Source organism: Adiantum capillus-veneris, chromosome 17 (assembly GCF_014529385.1).
Source record: "Adiantum capillus-veneris isolate H3 chromosome 17, ASM1452938v2, whole genome shotgun sequence".
In the NCBI taxonomy this organism is placed as follows: Eukaryota; Viridiplantae; Streptophyta; class Polypodiopsida; order Polypodiales; family Pteridaceae; genus Adiantum; species Adiantum capillus-veneris.
This window is the reverse complement of record NC_140947.1, coordinates 90,061,914-90,081,949: the sequence shown is the minus strand read 5'-3', so window position 1 is coordinate 90,081,949 and position 20,036 is coordinate 90,061,914. Positions and strand designations below refer to the sequence as shown.

The window sequence follows — 20,036 nt, the reverse complement described above, 5'->3', positions numbered from 1 at the left end:
GACGGCCCTAATCAAGGTCGATAACCTGATGTGTGTGTGAGCGCACGCGAGAGAGAGAGAGAGAGAGAGAGAGAGAGAGAGAGAGAGAGAGAGAGAGAGAGAGAGAGAGAGAGAGAGAGAGAGAGAGAGAGAGAGAGAGAGAGAGAGAGAGAGAGAGAGAGAGAGAGAGAGAGAGAGAGAGAGAGAGAGAACAGTAGGGGAGATTATTAGAGCGACTTGACCGTTTTTACATTGGCCCTTGGGCAGCAACTCTAGGCAGATTTACTACTATATGGAGAGGGACCAGCCTCTCAGATCATTTTCCCACATCATTGTTTATCTCCTTCACTAGATCCTCTTCACAGAGACGAGGCTGCCGCATCCCTGACAGTGTTCTCACCACTCAAGTATTGCAGCAGCCGATTCGTGACTTATGGTCCACAGATGCTTCTTATTGTGGACCCCCTGGAGAGTTTCTTGCTCATTGCATTTCTCAGTCTCGTATTTACTGCCGTGATCAGACTGCTATTATTCATCGTCAGTTGAGAGTACGCGAGTCTGATCTTCACTTCCCTCTTGGTTCCACTCAGCGCTTGCTTGAGGAGTGTCCTCAGGATGCTTATCTCGCTGCTAGACAGACAGAGCTCAAAGAAGAGATTCGTCGCGTACAGGAGGCTAGGTCTGAGTTCACGCATCATGCTTTAGTGTCTCATTGGATAGCTAAAGCTGATTGAATGAATAAAGACTTCTTCGCGGCGCATGAAGAACGCCCTCCTGGCACCACTCTGCGGACTTTGTGCGATGCTCAGGGGACACTACATATGCATCTTGATGTTATTCTTGATATGTCTGCAGATTATTTTGAGACAGTGTTCACTGCTGATGTATGCACTCCTGAGGTTTTACTTGCCCGTAAGCAGATCTGGCAGCACACTCGACATCGTTGTACGGACACTATGGCAGAGATCTTGTTGGCACCCTTCACACTTACAGAGCTCCATGCTGCTATAGAGAGTCTTGATCCATCCTCCTTTCCAGGCGAGGATGGTCTCACTAGAGCCTTCTTTTTGACATATTGGGATGTATTGCATATACCACTGCTTCGCGGTTGTCAGGACATCTTTGCATCAGGATATATGCATCCGGCTCTTTGTTCAGGTCTCATATCTCTTATTCCGAAGGGGGGTGACACCACTCAGCTCCGACAGTGGAGACCTATTACCCTACTCCCTTCGGTCTATAAGATATTAGCGTTACTGATCAGCCATCGCTTGCGGCCATTCTTACCAGATATTATTCATACTTCTCGGAGAGGATTTGTCATGGATCGATACATCCTGGATAATATCTTCACTTTTTATGAGGTAGAGTGGGCAAGATCATCTTCTGAACCTCTCGCTTTTTTCATCCTTGACTTCGAGAAAGCATACGATCGTGTTGACTGGGACTTTCTCGAAGGATCTTTAGCCGGGATGGGTTTCCCTTTGAGATGGATTTCAGGTATTTCCGCTCTCTTCAGAACTGCCAACAACGCTATTACTATTGGTGGCCGTGTCAGTCGCAGTTTTGAGCTTTCTCGATTTGTCCGTCAGGGATGTCCTTTAGCAGCATATCTGTATCTGTTTGTGGGAGAGACTATGTCTGACTTTCTTCGTGCTCAGAGTCATGTATTTCGTGGCTTGACCATGTCAGTACCTACAGCTCCAGACCTTATCAATCAAGAGTTTGCTGATGACACTATGCTCATGTTGCGCTATTTGCTACCCGCTCTTGACGCAATGCGAGAAGCTCTACAGGTTTTTTGCATTGCCAGTGGTGCACGCATTAACTGGCATAAATCCTATGGGTTATTGGTTGGCAGTGATGACATACCTACTTGGGGGGTAGCTGATGGTTTCACATGGCTGCAGCCGGGTCAGACATGCAAATATCTGGGCTTCCAGGTTGGATTTGATGTTTCCTCACAGCAGCAGTTTGCACTCGTACTACAGTCTATTCGCAGGAAGCTATGCCATTGGTCTTCACGTCATCTGTCGTTGGCTGGCCGTGCATTGGTCGCCAACCAAGTCATTCTGGCTACAGTATGGTATACGGCCTCTTGTTGGATGTTACATTCCGGTGTGATAACTCAGCTCCGCCGACTAGTGAGGAACTTTTTATGGAGTGGCACAAATGGGACTATTGATACTCGTGCTCGAGTTCGTTGGTCCACGATCATTCGTCCTAGGTCAGAGGGAGGCCTTGGCATTATTGATCCAGAGTACAGAGCCGCGCACTTCTTACCAAGCTTATTGTTCGGGGTCTTTTTCCCGGCCAAGAACCTTGGAAGATGCTTCTTCAGGCTGCTCTTTGCACAGTGACTCCACGACTCGGCACTAGAGACGGTCATACTTGGCATTCAGGGTATCGTTTTCTCTTTACGGATGCCCCCTTGTCCACTTCCACCCTCTCACCCTTTCTCCGATCGCTCCTTCAGATTTGGGTTTCCATGAGACGGGCTATCGTACGCTCACCTCCCTCATGTCGTGAGGAGATTGAGCGCCAGCCTCTCATTTGGAATGCTACAGTTCTTGATTCTTCGGGTAATCCACCTCGCTAGCTTGGAGAGAGGACTCACATTGATTGGGCTGCTTGGGACTCTGGCCCTGCTGCCTCTATGCAGTTGTTTCATGAGACACGTATGTTGGATGCAGATTTTGTGGCAGAACATTATGATATTGGTCGCGGGGTGACAGATAGACTGCTTGAGATTGATTCTGCCGTTCCTTCACAGTGGGATGCAGTCATGCGAGGCACGGTTCAGATGCCCCCTCATTGTGGCTGGGAAGGCCTCTTTGATCAGAGCACTCTCTTATTAGTTCGTTTGGATACCATGCTATTCACAGTTGATACTGACAACTCTCAGGGGATTCATGCTAGATTGACATATGCTGCCACTTCTCCACTACTTATCTCCCCCGGCGCTCGATGGGAGGCCCTACGAGTAGTTGGCTCATGTGGGAAGCGTCGTTGTGTTGACCCCCGTTTTGCTTCCGTTGATGCTGCACTTTGGAGGCTTTGGGTGTGGGAGGGTCGTGCCCTATCGTAGCTTTATTGGGACCCAGGAGAGTGGCATTGGCCTCACTCAGACCCCACAGGTGCACGTGTATCCTTCTTTGAGTACACTGTCAGGATTGGAAGATTAGCATTGATGAGACAACAACCACAGCAGCCCACTCGTATGCGTTTCTGGTTACATTCAAGCCTCTCCCATGCCTATCTGCAGTAGTTTTGGTCCGCCATCTGGGATTTACATGTTGCTCGTCGTATTTCCTTTTTCATGTGGATGATCGCTTATGCGGGACTACCAGTTGGGACTTGGCTAGCTACTATGGGTCATGATCCGTTATGTACTCGCTGCCCTTTGCGCCAACTTGAGTCACCTGCCCACTGTCTTTGGTCATGCGCAGCTTCCCATGTAGCGTGGCTTGCAGTTTGCTCTCTACTCAGCAGAACAAGTGTTCAACATGGATTTCTCACTTGGGGATCTGTCTCATGGTTGATGCCGATGCCCGGCCCGCATCTTTTCTACGAGGGCTCAGCCACAGATCCAGCCTTCATGCTTACCTCGACTGGTTATCGGCGAGGGACTTTGGCTATGCTACCACAGATTGCTTGGCAGGGGGATACTCAGACACGTGACGCAGTTTTCTCAGTCATCACTAGTATTACACTATGGAATATTTGGAGAGCTCGTTGTCTTCACATTCTCAGTGTGGCTCCATAGCTCCTTCAGGATATCCTCATTGCCATTTGGCTGGACATCATTCACACCCTGATTTGGCAGTGGGATTCGTCCTCCGGTACATCTCAAGCAGCCGAGGCTCGTCGATTTGCCTTCCTTCGGCGTTGGGCAAGATCCCCACTCTTCTTCACACTGACAGGTGGTCAGATAACTTGGCATTTTGCCCCTCCTCAGTGGTTTCTCCTCCACTCCTCACGCCGACCACCATGAGATTGTTCTAGTCGAGTAGTCACTATAGTGGCTCTCCTTCTTACATTCAGCTTGTACACCCCACGTGATAGGCTATTTTGGCATCCGCTGGGATTATTTTGTACTCAGTAATATACAGCCCGGACTTTTTCCAAAAGAAAGAGAGAGAGAGAGAGAGAGAGAGAGAGAGAGAGAGAGAGAGAGAGAGAGAGAGAGAGAGAGAGAGAGAGAGAGAGAGAGAGAGAGAGAGAGAGAGAGAGAGAGAGAGAGAGAGAGAGAGAGAGAGAGAGAGAGAGAGGTCACGTTGCATGGGATACGGTAGGTTTGGCTGGGGATGGTAGCTCTCTCAAATTCTCGACAGGAAGCTGGCCACAAGGGGGGGGGGGGGGGGGGGGGTTGGGTGTGTGTGTGTGTGTGTGTGTGTGAGAGAGAGAGAGAGAGAGAGAGAGAGAGAGAGAGAGAGAGAGAGAGAGAGAGAGAGAGAGAGAGAGAGAGAGAGAGAGAGAGAGAGAGAGAGAGAGGTCACGCTGCATGGGATACGGTAGGTTTGGTTGGGGATGGTAGCTCACTCAAATTCTCGGCAGGAAGCTGGCCACAAGGGGGAGGGTTGGGTGTGTGTGTGTGTGTGTGTGTGAGAGAGAGAACAGAACAAAGAATGTCCATTGTCTGGACTCTATACTCTATATAGTGTAGTGATTGGTGTCGCTTCTCCATGTCTCTCAAGTCTTGAACTTACCCAAGATCGTGTTGCTTCATCATTTTCTTGATAACATTCCCATCACAATGAATGCCCACTAACCTATGCGCCAATAAGAAAAAAAAACATTTTTGAAAAAAAAACCCTCCCTTTTTCATTAGCAAAAAGAGGAGGCGTCACTAAGGCATTACCCCTTCGGAGGTAGGCCAAAAAAAGATAGGGATAACAAGCTCACGATGACCAAGACATGCCAAACCTCACCCATGAGTCCCATCTCCTCTACAAGAATGCCCAACTTAGGTGGAGCTCTTCGATCAAAGAAAATCAACATTGTGTGATCTTTTACTTTGCCCCAAGCTCTACACAATTCAATGGCATTTGTGTTTCATGATTTGGCTAATCACCAAACATGTCAAGAACAAGTCCTACAGAAGGTTTGCCTTTTAATGCTTTAGCTTAACCTTTCTGTCAATGGGCTCGTTCTTTTGAGGGCAATTAGACGCATGCTGCCCTTACTTCTCACAAACAAAGCCCTTCTTTACTTGTATCAAGGCCTTTATCTCTTCGAAAGATTTTGACCTTTACTTTGCCCCTTAACAAGATTAAACGGTTTCTTTTGAAAACCAGCTTGACACATAAAACCTTCTCCTCTAAAGGAGTTTCTTGCAAATTCCTTCTTGTCTACAAACTATTTGCCCTGGAACTCTTTTAAGGGTAGTAAAACACAAAATGGAACCAATATCTACTGTTTTTTCCTTTTGAGTCGGGGATGGGTATCCTCTGTCGTCTCCTCAAAAAAAAAAAAAAAAGATGTATATACAAATTAAATGAAAGGGAAAGAGACGACAGAGACTTCAATTGCACCCATACTCCTAGGGAAAGTGCTTTTGTCACTAGTTTCCCTTAGACTACGTAAGGACTTGTCTCTCCAAGAGGCCAGGATTATCTACTCTCTTAGAGCAGAGCCCTTGAGAGACCCACTCACTGAAAGTTATGGGCATGACCAAGTACCTCAAGTCAGAGGCCCAAGTACTGCGGGACTTACTTTGGCCTTGCCTTTGGAGTTTCCTCCGCCATGTGGCTTATCGCTCACCACGCTAAACAACCCTTCAAACCCGACGGTTTTCCCAAAGGAAATGCCATACCCGCCTGGATGGGCGTCGGCTCACAAGTCGTGTCTGCTTCGTGTCTGCTGGGATCAGTGATGTCTCCCTTCCACCTCCCAATCCCGATCTGGCGAGGCTCACAAACCCCCCCCCCCCCCCCCCCCCCCTCCCCCGGCACCAAGTTACTTGTGTCACGAGGCTATGGCAACCACTAACTTTAGTTGTTGGTTTCTTTCCCTTGATTTTTATTTTGTTTTGGGACCCTCTTTTTGAAGTCACAAATGCTCGGACATTGTGTGGCAAGTGTGAAACGGCTGACGGCCGAGAGTTTCACCATGGCAATCACTAACTTTAGTTGTTGGTTTCTTTTCCTTGATTTTTATTTAATTTTTGGGACCCTCTTTTTGAAGTCACAAATGCCCGGACATTGTGTGGCAAGTGTGAAACGGCTGTCGGCCGAGAGTTTCACTGCTTGCCGGGAAGGACAGGTTGCCACGAGATGGTCGGGTTAGTTTGCATTGGAATCCGAGCAGTAAAAGGGTGTCTAGACTCAATTCAAAGTCATTCAAGCCCCTCATTACACTTAATAAATCGGTGGGTACTAGGAATTTAACTCAAAAGAGGCAAAGTGGGCACTCGGCGGCTACAGAGCAAATTTCCAAGTCAGTATGAAGATGGGGCCCCCAAAATGAGAGAGGAGGCTGATTTAACTTCAATAAGTGAACTATTGTGTGTGTGAGTAGTGGGTGCAGGTAATTACAACCTTAATAGAAAGCTTGCCTTCTCAAGCATTATTCGACTTCAATAAGTGAACTACTGTGTGTGTGAGTAGTGGGTGCAGGTGATTACAGCTTTAATGGAAAAAACTTGCCTTCTTGACTTAAATAAGCGAACTACTGTCACGTGACACATCCAACCCTATGTGTCGGTGTACAAGCTACATCACGACAAGGGTTCAGTCAGTCCAGTCAGTCTAGATTTAGAAGTGATCTGGCACTTTTGTGAGTCTATTCGAGACCGTGCATGTCCAGACACTTAGTGTAGATGCATATCCTTTGGTTGCACACAACATGATCATAAGCATTCCCATCAAAATCCATCAAAATCCTTCAGGGGAATTTTCCAGTGCATTTAGTCTATTTTCCCTATTTTTGACATTTTTCACTTATTATTTTTAAGTGACTTTTGTTGGAAAGTAGGTAGGGCAATTTTGCTAAGTTTGTATAAATAAAAACCTAGCGCTAGCACTTTCTGGCAGAAGAGGCAAAGTGTGACGCCCCAGGAGCTGGGCGCGTCATGGAGAGTTGCTCTGATACCAAGTGTGACGCCCCAAGAGCTGGGCGCGTCATGGAGAGGTGCGTTGTGGGCGCGTTTGTGCTCAAAGGGCCCGGCTTGGACGGGACCGGCTCGGGGCAAGGTGCTTTTGTCTTCAAGGGGCCTGGCTCGGACGGGACCGGCTCAGGGAGGGCCCGGCTCGGACGGGACCGGCTCGGGTCGAGGTGTTGTCTTCAAGGGGTCCTGGCTCGAACGGCACCGGCTCAGGAGGGCCCGGCTCGGACGGGACCGGCTCGGGTCGAGTTGCCTTCAAGGGGGGCCCGACTCGGACGGGACCGGCTCAGGCGTGGTTGCGTTCCATGGGTCGACGGCCGTGTTGCGTTTTGCGGGTCTTGCGTTCCGGGTCCCTAGCCCCACGTAGCCTCAGGCTCCGCCGCACTCACGGAGGGTCATAGCGTGCCCTGGGGAACCTTGCGTGGAGTCCCCACGGTGCACGAGTGCGTGGAGTGAGGCTAGCGTGTCTAGGTGGGGGGTCCCCTCCCGTGGCCGTTTTCGGGAGGCTCATACCCCTTATATACACCCCCGGTTGAAGAAAGTTCGACGTCCTCGTCGAACGAAGGGAAAAGAGAGCTTGGCTATGCATGAGGCCAAGGGACTAAGGGGTGCATATAAGTGCGAAGTGAGAAAACTGTACCCAAATGCAAGTAAGTAGGTAGCATGCTTTGTTTTTGTCATTTTGGAATGAAGGTGTGTGTATTTTTGTGGTTTTTGGCAGAAGGCTGAAAAAGTATGCTTTGAATACCCAAGTAGAATTCCCCATACTTGAGCATTCCCCGAAGAGGTAACCCGAAGTGCGCGGAGCCACCTGCTGTGTTGGTCCGCGCAGAGGCTTCTTGAAAGCCGAATGTGAAGGAGAGTCCGTCGCAATGCAGCCCTTGCGAAGTTTGCAAGGAAACTTACCGTCATGTGGGACGCGCGTTGTAGACTTAGGCTGACACCAGCTTTGGTTTCCAATCGCCGAATCTTGAATTGGGCAAGGTTTCTTGGTTAGATGCAGTCTTGGGTCGAAGTAGCTTTGGTCGTCATGACACCATGAAGGCTTCGGCTGATTCTTCAATCTTCCAACTGATCCCTGTTTGTCCCTGTGTGGACGTCATTTGGAGGGCTAGCTCGGTGCCCTGTGGTCTCTTGTAGACTTGAGTGGGTCTTCAGCTCAGCATGGGCCACAAACGTGGCCGGGGCGCGACGAACACAGTTGGGTTGGTCCGTCTCGTTTTTCGTCGTTCTGATTTTGATATAAAGAGCCCTGTCTGGCTCGCATCTTTCCTTTTTGTGTTGGAGGTGCCCGGCTCGGATCGGGACCGGCGCGGGTCACGGGTGACGGCCCGGGGTTTGGACGCGTCACGGGGACGGGGGACGTGGAGTTCTTTTCTTGGAGCTCTTTTACCGAGTTTTGACGACCCGGGAGGTTGGGCCGTCGTGAGTAACGTGCGCGTCGGGCACGAGGGTCTGAAGCTCTGATACCAAGTGTGACGCCCCAGGAGCTGGGCGCGTCATGGAGAGGTGCGTGGTGGGCGCGTTTGCGCTCAAAGGGCCCGGCTTGGACGGGACCGGCTCGGGGCAAGGTGCTTTTGTCTTCAAGGGGCCTGGCTCGGACGGGACCGGCTCAGGTGGGCCCGACTCGGACGGGACCGGCTCGGGTCGAGGTGTTGTCTTCCAGGGGGCCTGGCTCGGACGGGACCGGCTCAGGTGGGCCGGCTTGGACGGGACCGGTTCGGGTCGAGGTGTTGTCTTCAAGGGGTCCTGGCTCGGACGGCACCGGCTCAGGAGGGCCCGGCTTGGACGGGACCGGCTGGGGCGTGGTTGCGTTCCATGGGTCGACGGCTGTGTTGCGTTTCGCGGGTCTTGCGTTTCGGGTCCCTAGCCCCACGTAGCCTCAGGCTCCGCCGCACTCACGGAGGGTCATAGCGTGCCCTGGGGAACCTTGCGTGGAGTCCCCACGGTGCACGAGTGCGTGGAGTGAGGCTAGCGTGTCTAGGTGGGGGGTCCCCTCCCGTGGCCGTTTTCGGGAGGCTCATACCCCTTATACAACAGGAGCACCTTGCTCAACAGGCAACTTCTCAGCAAGACCAACACCCACAGTAGCCCTAGCGTTTTCAGCAATCTGAGGACCTAGCGTTTTTGCATCAGATCAGACTCGGCGTTTTGTGCACAGCAGATCAGCCCTGGCGTCATCACGACACAACAGATCAGCCTAGCGTTTTGCATTTGCAGAACCACCGACGACAGCAGGACAAATTTCAGCCCTAGCGTTTTTGGTTTGCAGCACAACCTCAATGTTTTTGCAGATCATCGCGGCGGAACATCAAGAACCACCAGCGTTTTCAGTTTTCAGCCCTTAGACACCGTAGATCAAGTCCCGAAAACCTCACAGATCTCACCTTCCTGCAGCAGATCCTCGCAGCACGGTTAGATCCCGCGAAGTTTGCAGATTTCAGCCCGGAAAACGCAGATTTCAGCATCTGCGTTTTCAGCGCATCGTCGTCGCATTGTCGCATCGACATCGTCATCGACATAGAGTCAGAATTCAGTAGACAAAGATTTGCAGATTTCAGCCATAAGCATTTTCAGACTTCAGCCCGTATGTCGTCATCCTCATCATCGGCAAGTCCAAGCATTGTAGAGATTTGTGCAATCATAAGTAGACCACTCTCGCCATAGAGAATGGGGCCTTCGGAGGAGGGTTTTACAACGTCTCTGGTGTCGTATTCTCTTCTCTCTCTATCTCTAAGTCTCATACACTTTCACGCACAGTGTCCATTCACTTTGTTTGTGTCCATTGCACTCTCTCATTAAGAACGGAAGGCTCTCCCTTGGATAAGAACAAAAGGAACCTTGAACACAGTTCGGAGCACTCTTCTTGAGCAAAGTTCAACATTCAGTCCGCTGCACCTTACATTGGTATCAAAGCTTTGGTAGTGTTCTGTATCACTCAAGGAAAGAACCACAAGAACCACATAATTTTTTTTGCTTGTTGAGGTCGCACGAACCCAAGTTCGCTTGGGTGTGTCGATTCCTAATCGTGTTTTTGAAGAGTGACAGCAAACCCAAGAAAGAAGGGCTTGTCCAACCTCCCCTTGTGCCTCTTTTCACTCATTGAGAGCGGACCGTGCACTTAGCGGCTGACCAATCGACGTGAGGTGGGAAAAAGCAACCCTGGTGTGAGCGCAAGGTTGCCAAGGGGTGCGCCCGCGGAAAAGAGCAGAACTCGGGTGAAGAGAAGATCCTTCTCTAACACAGATTGCAAGCGAAAGAAGAACCTCAAGAACCGCAAGACCTCAAGAACACCAAGACCCCCAAGAACCCAAGTTCCTCGTGAACTTAAGAACCCAAGACCACAAGAACCCACTAGAACCCAAGACTTCAGTGGATGGTCATCACTCGAAGCGGAATGGATACTTCGCTTGGAGGTGATGAGCATGAGAGAGGAGAAGAAGAATTTTCCCCACCAAGAGGTTTTTCCGACCCTCCCCCTTCCCCATCTACGCCAAGGATTGCACCAACTCCTATGGAGGAGTTGGAAAGGCCATAAACTGTCTTAGTAGACACTGACTGTTAGTACCGACACACTAGACACGACACATCTAGCACTTGTACAAGTCGACAATCCATCACAGGACATCACATTCCAAATCTTAGACCATGACCATCAACAACGTATTTAGTAATCGCATCTAGATCTATTCCGGACCTCACTGATGCCCGATTAACTAATCCTTATTGTGATCATGCTCATAGAGATTTATGAGATCTAAATGCTGCAGTCATTTCGTCTTTCAGTTCCTACACTCAAACAAGTCAAATGAGAGGGTACAAATCAATCATATTCATTTTCGGGAATTCCGTGTCATAAAGTCATACGATAGAATATTGGTGAGCCCATTAGTATCCCTGAAATCCAAAGGGGATATCAATGATCTTATTCAAAAATCGGGGTAATCTGTTGACAAAGGAGCGGAGTAACTCCCCTCTTGTGTAAACCCGCTGCACTAGATTCACCCTTGTTGAATTCAGGGCTCTATCGAAGTAGTCTATGCTAAACCGAACACTTCAAGGTAAAGTTCCAAAATCTGAGGAGTATTTGCTAGGTCCTCCTCCTCCATCCACTTCGCATCTAATGTAGGATAGTTCTTGCATTTAACCAAGAACCGCCTAATCACTTTACCTTTTATCTTTCTATCCTTGTGTGCCAAAATCTGTTCTCGAACGAGTATCTCCTCGCTTTCCTCCACTTTGGGTTGCTCATCAGGCTCCCCATGAACTGGCACATCGCCTTTAAAAGGCTTCAATAGACTCACATGGAATGCATTGTGAATCTTCCAAGTATGGGGCAGTTTGAGTCGAGAAGAGATCATCTTTTCTTTTATTTGGAAAGGGCCATAATACCTCATGCTAAGCTTTGGAAAAAGCCACTCCGTTCCCTTTTGTTTTCTCAGGAGTGCCCTTCTCAAAATGGAAGAGCACCCAATCTTTTATTTCAAATCGCGACGATGTCGATCTGCTGCCTTCTTATGTTGTTCTTGAGATTTCTTTAAAGCCTCTCGACCTTGGCAAACGTATTGTCCAAGTCCCTCGCGTGCTGGTCGTCTTCAAAAATCTTGTCTTTAGTCTTTGGAGCACCTTCAATTATCTCAAACGGCACCTTCCTCGTCGAAGAGTGAACTGTGTTATTGTAGGCAAATTCCACCAAAGGCAAATATTTTTCCCATTGAGTCTTCTGATTAGAGATAAGACTTTAATAAATCTAGAGCAACTGAATTTGCAATCTCATATTGCCCATCTGTCTATAGGTGGAATGATGACGAGAACTGCAACCGTGTGCCAATGTTCTCCCAAATAGCCCTCCAAAACAAACTCGTGAATCGGGAATCTCTATCGGAAACTATTGTCGGAATAAAGTGAGCTTACTTGCTAAATCTGTCGATGACAGTCCAAATGCCATCATGTCCACTGTGTCTTCGGGAGATCAAAAATGAAATCCATTGCAATACTTTCCCAGGGGCAGGTGGGAATGGGTAAAGGTTGTAGTAATCCCTGTGTCTTATGCTTGTCAAACTTGACCTTCTGGCATACTAAACAACTGCGAACAAAGTCGTCGACATCCTTCTTGAGTCTCGGCCAAAAGAAGTAACGCTCCACACCTTTCAAGATGGTGTCAATACCGCGGTGACCCGTAAAAGGTGGACAATGGCACTCAATCAAAACCTTTTTCCTCAACGGCTGTGTGACGCACAACATTGTTTTCTTCATCAAGTAGCCATCCCGTATGGAATATCCCGCTACTACCTCCCCATTCTGTATTCTAGTGAATACATCGGAAAAATCCGGATCTGTGGCGTACTGATCAACCATATCCTCGAAGCTTTTGTGATGAATCGCGAAAATAGCCAAGACTCGGGGCTTTCGAGACAATGCATCTGCCACCAAGTTTTTCTGTCCCTGAACATGGACAACCTTGAAGTGAAATTGTGACAAGATGTACTCTACCGTGTTGGATCGATGATACCCAACCCTCCCTGAGAGCAAGGTAGGGTGATGACCTGCCATGAGACTTTGGCCTGAGCCGACTATGTGTCTCTTCCTGATCAGCCTCTCTAGCTGGCTGATGCAAGAACTCCAGAACATCCATCAGGAAGTGATGTACCACATGGTGGCCAAGAGCACCTGGTTTGCCACAACAGCCTTGCCAACAAGACATAATCGTGCCGAGCTCCAATGCACCAGCTTCCTCCTGATGGCTAGTAGGGGAGCAATCTGCTGTTGTGGTGACATGTCCAAGCCAACTTGGCAGCCCAATTAGCAAATTGGTGTCCCCGGAGGGATCCAAGTTCCAACAAAAACCCTCTCCAAGCGACCAATCAGGTGTGGAAGCATCACCAGCCCAAAAAGCCATCGTCTTTCGACAGTTGATCAATGCTCCCGACGCACAACAAAACACAGTCCTCTCCCGCGTCCACTATTTTGACAGCCATTTGGACTGAGTTGTTGCATACTCTTCGCAGTTGGTGGGATTCAACATTGATGCGTCTTTCTTCACACATGGGCGAGGTTGTCAGTTCTTTTCGGTCAGGATCATGCCCACATCACCTGGCTTTATGCACCCCCACAGTGGTTCATTTTACACTCATCTTATAGACAACCTTGATGTTTACCTAGCCTACACATTATTACCCCGCTTTTGTACTTCCTCTGGGTGATAGGCCATTGAGCATCTCCAGAGGTCTCTTATGTACACAGAATACAATCCCTTTTCTCGCCCAAATTAAAAAGATGCGGGTGTGTGTGTGTGTGGCGGGCAAGGGTGTTGAGAACCTGCGTCTAGTGTGATGAGTGCGCGGCGGTGTGTGCAAGTGATAGAGCACGCGAAGATGTGCAGGCCTTGAGGCTTGAAGCGGAGGCACTGTGTTGCAGAAGGGAAGCGCTAGCAGAACGAAGAGGGAGAGAGAGAGAGCTCACGTTTTTGGGGAAAACTCAATAAGTGAGTTTTGGGTTTTCCCACTTTTATTATAAGTGACCTTTAAAAAATGTGTCCAAGTTCAATATGAACCTGGACAAAGTATAAAAATGTACAAAAAGGGGTTATTTAGGCCTTTAACCCAACAACCTCCCACTTGAAGGCATAAATGACGCCTTTAAGTTAACCAACTCCCACCAACTGTATGCAATGCTCATGTTGAGCCTTAGCAAGACTCTTGGTGAGAACATTTGCAAGGTTATCCTGTGTATGGATCTTAGTCAAGCTGACTAGACCATCCTCCAATACCTGTCGTATGAAGTGGTACCGCACATCTATGTGTTTGGTACGTGCATGAAACATGGCATTTTTGGCTAAATAGACAGCTCTCTGGCTATCACAACCCAACACGAGTGTATGAGCAGGCATGCCAAGTTCTTTTGCAAGTTTGCCCAACCAAATGGCCTCTTTTGAAGCCTCTATGGCTGAAATATATTCAGCCTCAGTAGTACTCAATGCCACAATTTTTTGTAACCTAGAACACCAAGAGTCTGCACCACTAGCAATGGCAAATATATATCCACTGGTAGATTTCCTGGTATCCATGTCACCTGCCATGTCTGCATCACAATATCCCTGCAACTTTAAGTCACTTTTGCCATAACAGATACACTTTGATTGTGTACCTTTCAAATATCTCAAAATGCATTTGACAGCTTCCCAATGCGCTTTGCCAGGATTCGACATGTATCGACTAACAACTCCCACTGCATAAGCAATGTCGGGACGAGTGGCAACCATAGCATACATAAGAGAACCACAAGTTGATGCATAAGGGATTCCCTTCATTGCTTTCAATGTTACCTCATCCTTTGGGCAATCTGCTTTGCTAAGCTTAGTGTATGGAGGTAAAGGTACTCCAAGAGGCTTAGCATCAGCCATATTAAACCTATCAAGTACTTTTGCAATGTACCTTTCTTGAGATAAAAACAGCAATTTCAACTTTCTCTCTCTTTTAATACGCATGTCCAAAATATGCTCTGCATCACCCAAATCCTTCATAGCAAATGTTGAATTTAGCTTACGTTTCAAACTAGTCTTATGTTTCCCGGCAAGCAGCATGTCATCAACATAGAGAACAAGTATGATGAGACTACCATCTTCATCCCTTTTCGTATACAAACAATGATCTGCATGGCTGCGTTTAAAGCCTTGAGACAGCATAAAAGTGTCAAACTTCTTATACCACTGCCGTGATGATTGTCTCAAACCATACAAAGCCCTTTTCAGTTTGCATACAAGTTCCTCATGTGTAGGAACTACAAAACTTTCAGGTTGTTTCATGTATATGTCCTCTTCAATGTCATCGTGCAAAAACGTTGTTTTTACATCCATTTGATTCAATTCCAAATCAAGCACCGCAACGAGAGCAAAAAGGACACATAAAGTTGTAAGCTTTACAACGGGAGAAAAGATTTCTTGAAAATCAATTCCTTCTTTCTGTGCATATCTTTTTGCAACCAATCTTGCCTTGTACTTGGGTTTTTCATCCACAATCTTAATCTTGTATACCCATTTGTTAGGAAGAACCTTTCTCCCTTTAGGCAATGGCACAAGATCCCAAGTATCATTTGCATACAAGGATTTCATTTCCTCTTGCATTGCAAGCTCCCACTTACTGCTTGACTCACATGTCTTTGCCTCTTTATACGTAAGAGGCATGGAGCTAGTGCAATGGATTATGTTATGGCTCTACCAAGACTCATTCCTTCCTTTCAGGATTTCGTGGTCGGAATTAGGCCGGTTGGGGTAGCAGTCAATCATGCTATCTTGTTTTTCACTCTATCGTTCCAGTTCAACACAGCTCCATTGGGAGAGGCCTCTACACATACTCGGTTACCTTCACGAGGGAGACGGATCACGTGTACACTGATGGGATATACAGGAAGTTATGCACTCAGGAGCCAGGACGACGATCACTAGATGAGCTCATCCAGATTCTGACAGAGACGTTACATGATGCAGCATCAGAGGCATATCCCCACAGCCAGCCTACACGCAGACGAGCTGGGAGCATGCCTCAGAACAATTGGTATGATGAGGAGTGTAGAGAGACGAGGATCAAATTATTGAGAGGTGCTCATGGGTACTACTACACCTAGACAATCACAGATTATCTTCCGTTGCCTAGTGCGACGAAAGAAGAGGGCTTACCTATCTCAATTAGAGCGTGATTTGTATCAGCTGTTTATGAATCAGGACTGTAGTGAGGCATGGAGGCTTTTCAATGTGCACTCTCCACTGCCAGCCATCACTTCCTCAGATACATGGGGGGAATATGCTACATCTCTCTATACAGCATCGGGGTAGCCACACCCTCCAAAGGCATGCCCGGAAACATTTACTTTCTTTACTGCCGAGAGGGTAAGGAAAGCCATTGACAAGATGAAGACAGAAAGAGCAGAGGATCATGATGGTCTGGTAGGAGAGCACTTTATCCATGCCAGAGATATGCTTGCAGAGCCTCTTGCTATGATGTTTAATAGAGCCATGTATGAGGGTTCCCGTGAGACTTGCGGTATGTCCACTATTGTGCCTATCTTCAAGTCGGGAGATCCTATGCTTCCTCGGAATTACCGAACCATCATGGTTGGTCACACTCTGGCTAGGCTATATGCATCAATTCTTGAGCATGAGTTAAGTGGATGGGCAGAGAGAGAGGGCATACGGGCAGTAGGACAGGCAAGGTTCAGGAGAGGTTTCTCCACTCTTGACCAGATTTTGACACTTACAGCCATTATTGAGAAGGGTAGACACCATGGCAGGAGGATATATTGTAGCTTTGTGGATTTCGGCAAAGCCTTTGATACAATGCCACGAGCCAGACTCATATGCAGATTGCAAGACATGGGGGTGCCCATAGAGCTGATTTGGGGGATCTTAGCTTTATATAGGACAGTGGTAGGACAAGTACGCACTACTCAGGGCATGTCCGACATGGTTCACTCCACCATTGGGGTGAAGCAGAGTTGTCCCCTATCTCCGACTCCCTTTGAGATATATGTAGATGAATTTTCAGATTATGTACATACAGAGGGTGATAGAGGTGCTCAGCTGGCAGGGACATGGATTCCGTTGCTATCATATGTTGATGATATTGTGCCGATCTTCGATTCTTCAGAAGGGATGCAACGTCATTTGGATGCAGTGCATGTATTTGCACGGGACAGTGGATTGTCTGTGAACCTTGGTAAGGCCAAGGTAAATGGTGTTTAACACCACGGCGTAGTGGGTAAGGAGGTCCGTCCCCACTTTTACATATGGTCGAGAGACTGTGGAGTATGCAGATACATACACTTATCTTGGGGCGGTTTTCAGTGGTCCAGTATTTCCCCGGAGGCATGTAGCAGACACGCGATTGACCAGAGCCTATGCAGCATTGGGGAGAGACTTGAGAGGATATGTTCGCAGGTTCAGTTCCAAAAACCTCGGACAAAGCTTTGGCTCTTTAACACTTTGGTCACTTCGGCCATGCTGTACGGAGTGGAGATATGGGGCCCCTCAGTTGATCATCATAGCAGAACTGGCAGTACTGATGGATGGAGATGTATGGAGAAGCCCTTGGTGTCTATGATTTCTCGGATGATTAGGGCCAAGGCCTCAGTACCACATGACATTGTTGGGGCGGAGCTTGCTGCTCCTCCATTGGTAGTGGAGGCACTCACTCGATCAGTTTCATTTATGCATAGCACTTGGGCTCTCCCTAGAGACATATATGCTCGATTAGCACTAGAGTCTTCGCGACAGCTGGCATTGCAGGGAGATAGATCATGTTGGTATGCATCTTGGTTTCAATTACATGGCTTTAGTATGGACCGGCTACCCCCATTTCGGTACTCTCTGGATGCACCCTCCATCCCCCTCACTAGGGCAGAGATCACCAGGCTCATCAGACAGGACTTGATTCAGTTGGATACGATGAGGACATGGATACAACCTACACATGAGCTAGGTACGAAGATGACTTTCTATAGAGAGCATCTTCTCCAACTCACGGAGGATGGTTTTGTGATCAGACGTGGATACATGGATACTCATCTATCCCACGGGATACGATGTGCTATTGGTTAGATATGCACATCCTCACATCACCTAGAGATCGAGACAGGCAGATTTAGAGGAGTACCTGTTGACTCCAGGATTTGTCAGATGTGCCAGATAGAGCCAGAGACAGAGCTACATTACATATGTCACTGCCCAGTATACTAAGAGATACGAGGCCGCTTTCACTATATATTCAAATAGGGTTTTGGGCCACTTTCTAGAGTCATGAGATACCAGGATCAGAGATGCCTCCGATTATACTAATTGGAGATTCGCAAACAGAGAGAGGACCTCTTGAAGAGGGGCACAATGAGAGAGATCCAGCGACAGCAGAAGATTACAGATTTCTTTCAGTCACAGACGGAGGAGTTCGAGCAGCCCCCACAGCATAACAACACCAGAGGCATACTGCTTGATCGGGCGATAGAGTTGGGGCGGTCCAGTCGCCCACGGATGAGAGGGCCCTCTCGATATCGACGCAGATTGCGACAGAGGATCCATACCATACTGGCGCAACATAGGAGCCGTCCCGGATACTGATGTATATGTATATGATGCCTTGACTGTCAGAGAGCTCCATTGTATCAGCTCACCCTTTGTATTCCCTTTGTATCAGCTTTCACCCCACCCCTACCCACTATTTTCTTTTGTTCTTTGTACTTTTTGTACCCAGACCTGGTATTAGATTCACCACATGTAACCTTTTGGTCTCTCGTAGGTCATTTTGGCCTTTTGAAGACGTTAATATTACATTTCATTTCTCTCTCTCTCTCTCTCTCTCTCTCTCTCTCTCTCTCTCTCTCAGTTGAGTTCTTAGTGCTTTATTGTTTTCTATCAACAGAGCATGCAAGGGTGACTTCTGGAGACATATCATCCTTGCACATTTTTGAGATATTATGATCAGTCTCTATTCAAGAGACCACCCCACATGACGTGTGTTGTATAGTGCTGTTTGAGATGAAGGTAGGGGCATGTAGCAAAAGCAATGCAATTACACGATTAGCGAGAGTCTTGTGCTCGTGGAATATAATTTGCACCAGGACATTAGTTATCGTTTCGAGTGGATTGATGACTTTGTTTGCTGTTGCTTTCTGTGCTCTTATGTTTGACTAGCCATCTGAATTAAAAGTGTGGAACAAGCCACAAGCTTGTAGTTCTGACTTGTGGGTGGTTGGTTTGCAGATAAGCCACCATCAAAGAAAGTGAAAAAGAGCAAGTGTTCATGCACCATTCTTTAGGAAATGGTTGCTTGTAGGCTCTGGGAAGTGCAAAGCAAAGGTTTTGTGATGACGGGCCTCGGTCACCTTTCTAGGTAGTCATGTAGCAGCTGTTCATCCTCAAAAAGTATCTGCAAAAGCAGGAAGTTACGTGCTTATCAAGGAGGTGCATTATTTGTATGGCAGCGACAATTATGTGGGAAAAGACAAACAGATTATCCATGGAGGACTGCCAGTGATGCAGCCGATGGTTGAATCATTTTTTCACTGCGATTAGTGGTGCACATATCATATTTTCAGCTCTATCTTCTTTCGGATTGCTATTTTAAGCAGTTTGCCTTCGCGCCGTTCCACATGCATGCTGGTCCCAGTCATGACTCTTGACCGCGTCGCCTTCGTGGAATGCTTGTCACTATCCTGTGAAAGGCATTATTGGCATAAATGTGTACTTTAACAGCAGAAAACAAGGGCTCAAGCTGCTGGGTTGGAGAATGACAGTTTGTACAATCAGCTACATGGTTGTCTTGGAGGTCTTAATGTAAGAAGAATTTTTGAAGGATTGTTTTTTAGTGAGCTTGTGCCCCCCCCCCCCCCCCCCCCCCCCCCCCCCCCCCCCCCCCCCTCTCTCTCTTTCACTCACTCTCTCTCTCTAAGTTTTAAGAAACAGTTCAAATTCTAGAATTATCTGCATGATTGTGCTACAGTAACCATTTAAAAAGATTAGTTCGACTCCTACAGTTATTCCTTACAGCAAGAGGGTTGCCCCGTCACACTGTCCACACAAGCAATGCTATTGATTTACTATTATTTTTGTGTGGGGTGTGTAGACAAGCAATGCTAGTGGTTTGTAAATCCAATAATGGTTTTCCCAAGGCCAATGGGAATGGCTCGTTGAAGGGCCAAGTCGGTAACACATGTTCATAATTTGCCCAAAAGCAAGCAACCTAGCTAATTCTGCAGAGTCTATACACAATAGCCTCTCTTGGAGGGCACTATGACATTCATCTTCAAGCCTCAAAGCTAATATATTCACTTCAACAGGAAGCAAAGCCTTTTTGCCAAAAACCAAGTGAAAAGGAGAAAAACCAGGAGTTGGACCTAATGGTAGCCTTGTAGGCCTGCAGAGCACAAGGTAGCCCCCAATCCGGAGTCTTGATTGGTTGAGTATGGG

General features: G+C 47.8%; 1 protein-coding gene across 2 annotated transcripts in view; it reads left to right on the top strand.

Annotated features, from left to right (window-relative positions):
• The window catches only part of LOC147437682 (membrane-anchored ubiquitin-fold protein 3-like), a 38,815-nt gene extending 19,377 nt beyond the window's left edge, over positions 1–19,438 (top strand). For both annotated transcript variants that reach the window (XM_086487180.1, XM_086487181.1), the window contains one exon: positions 18,831–19,438. In XM_086487180.1, coding sequence (XP_086343306.1) covers positions 18,831–18,886 — 56 coding nt within the window. In that variant the 3' untranslated portion in view covers positions 18,887–19,438. The remainder of the gene's footprint in view (positions 1–18,830) is intronic.
• The last annotated feature ends 598 nt before the right edge of the window (positions 19,439–20,036 follow it).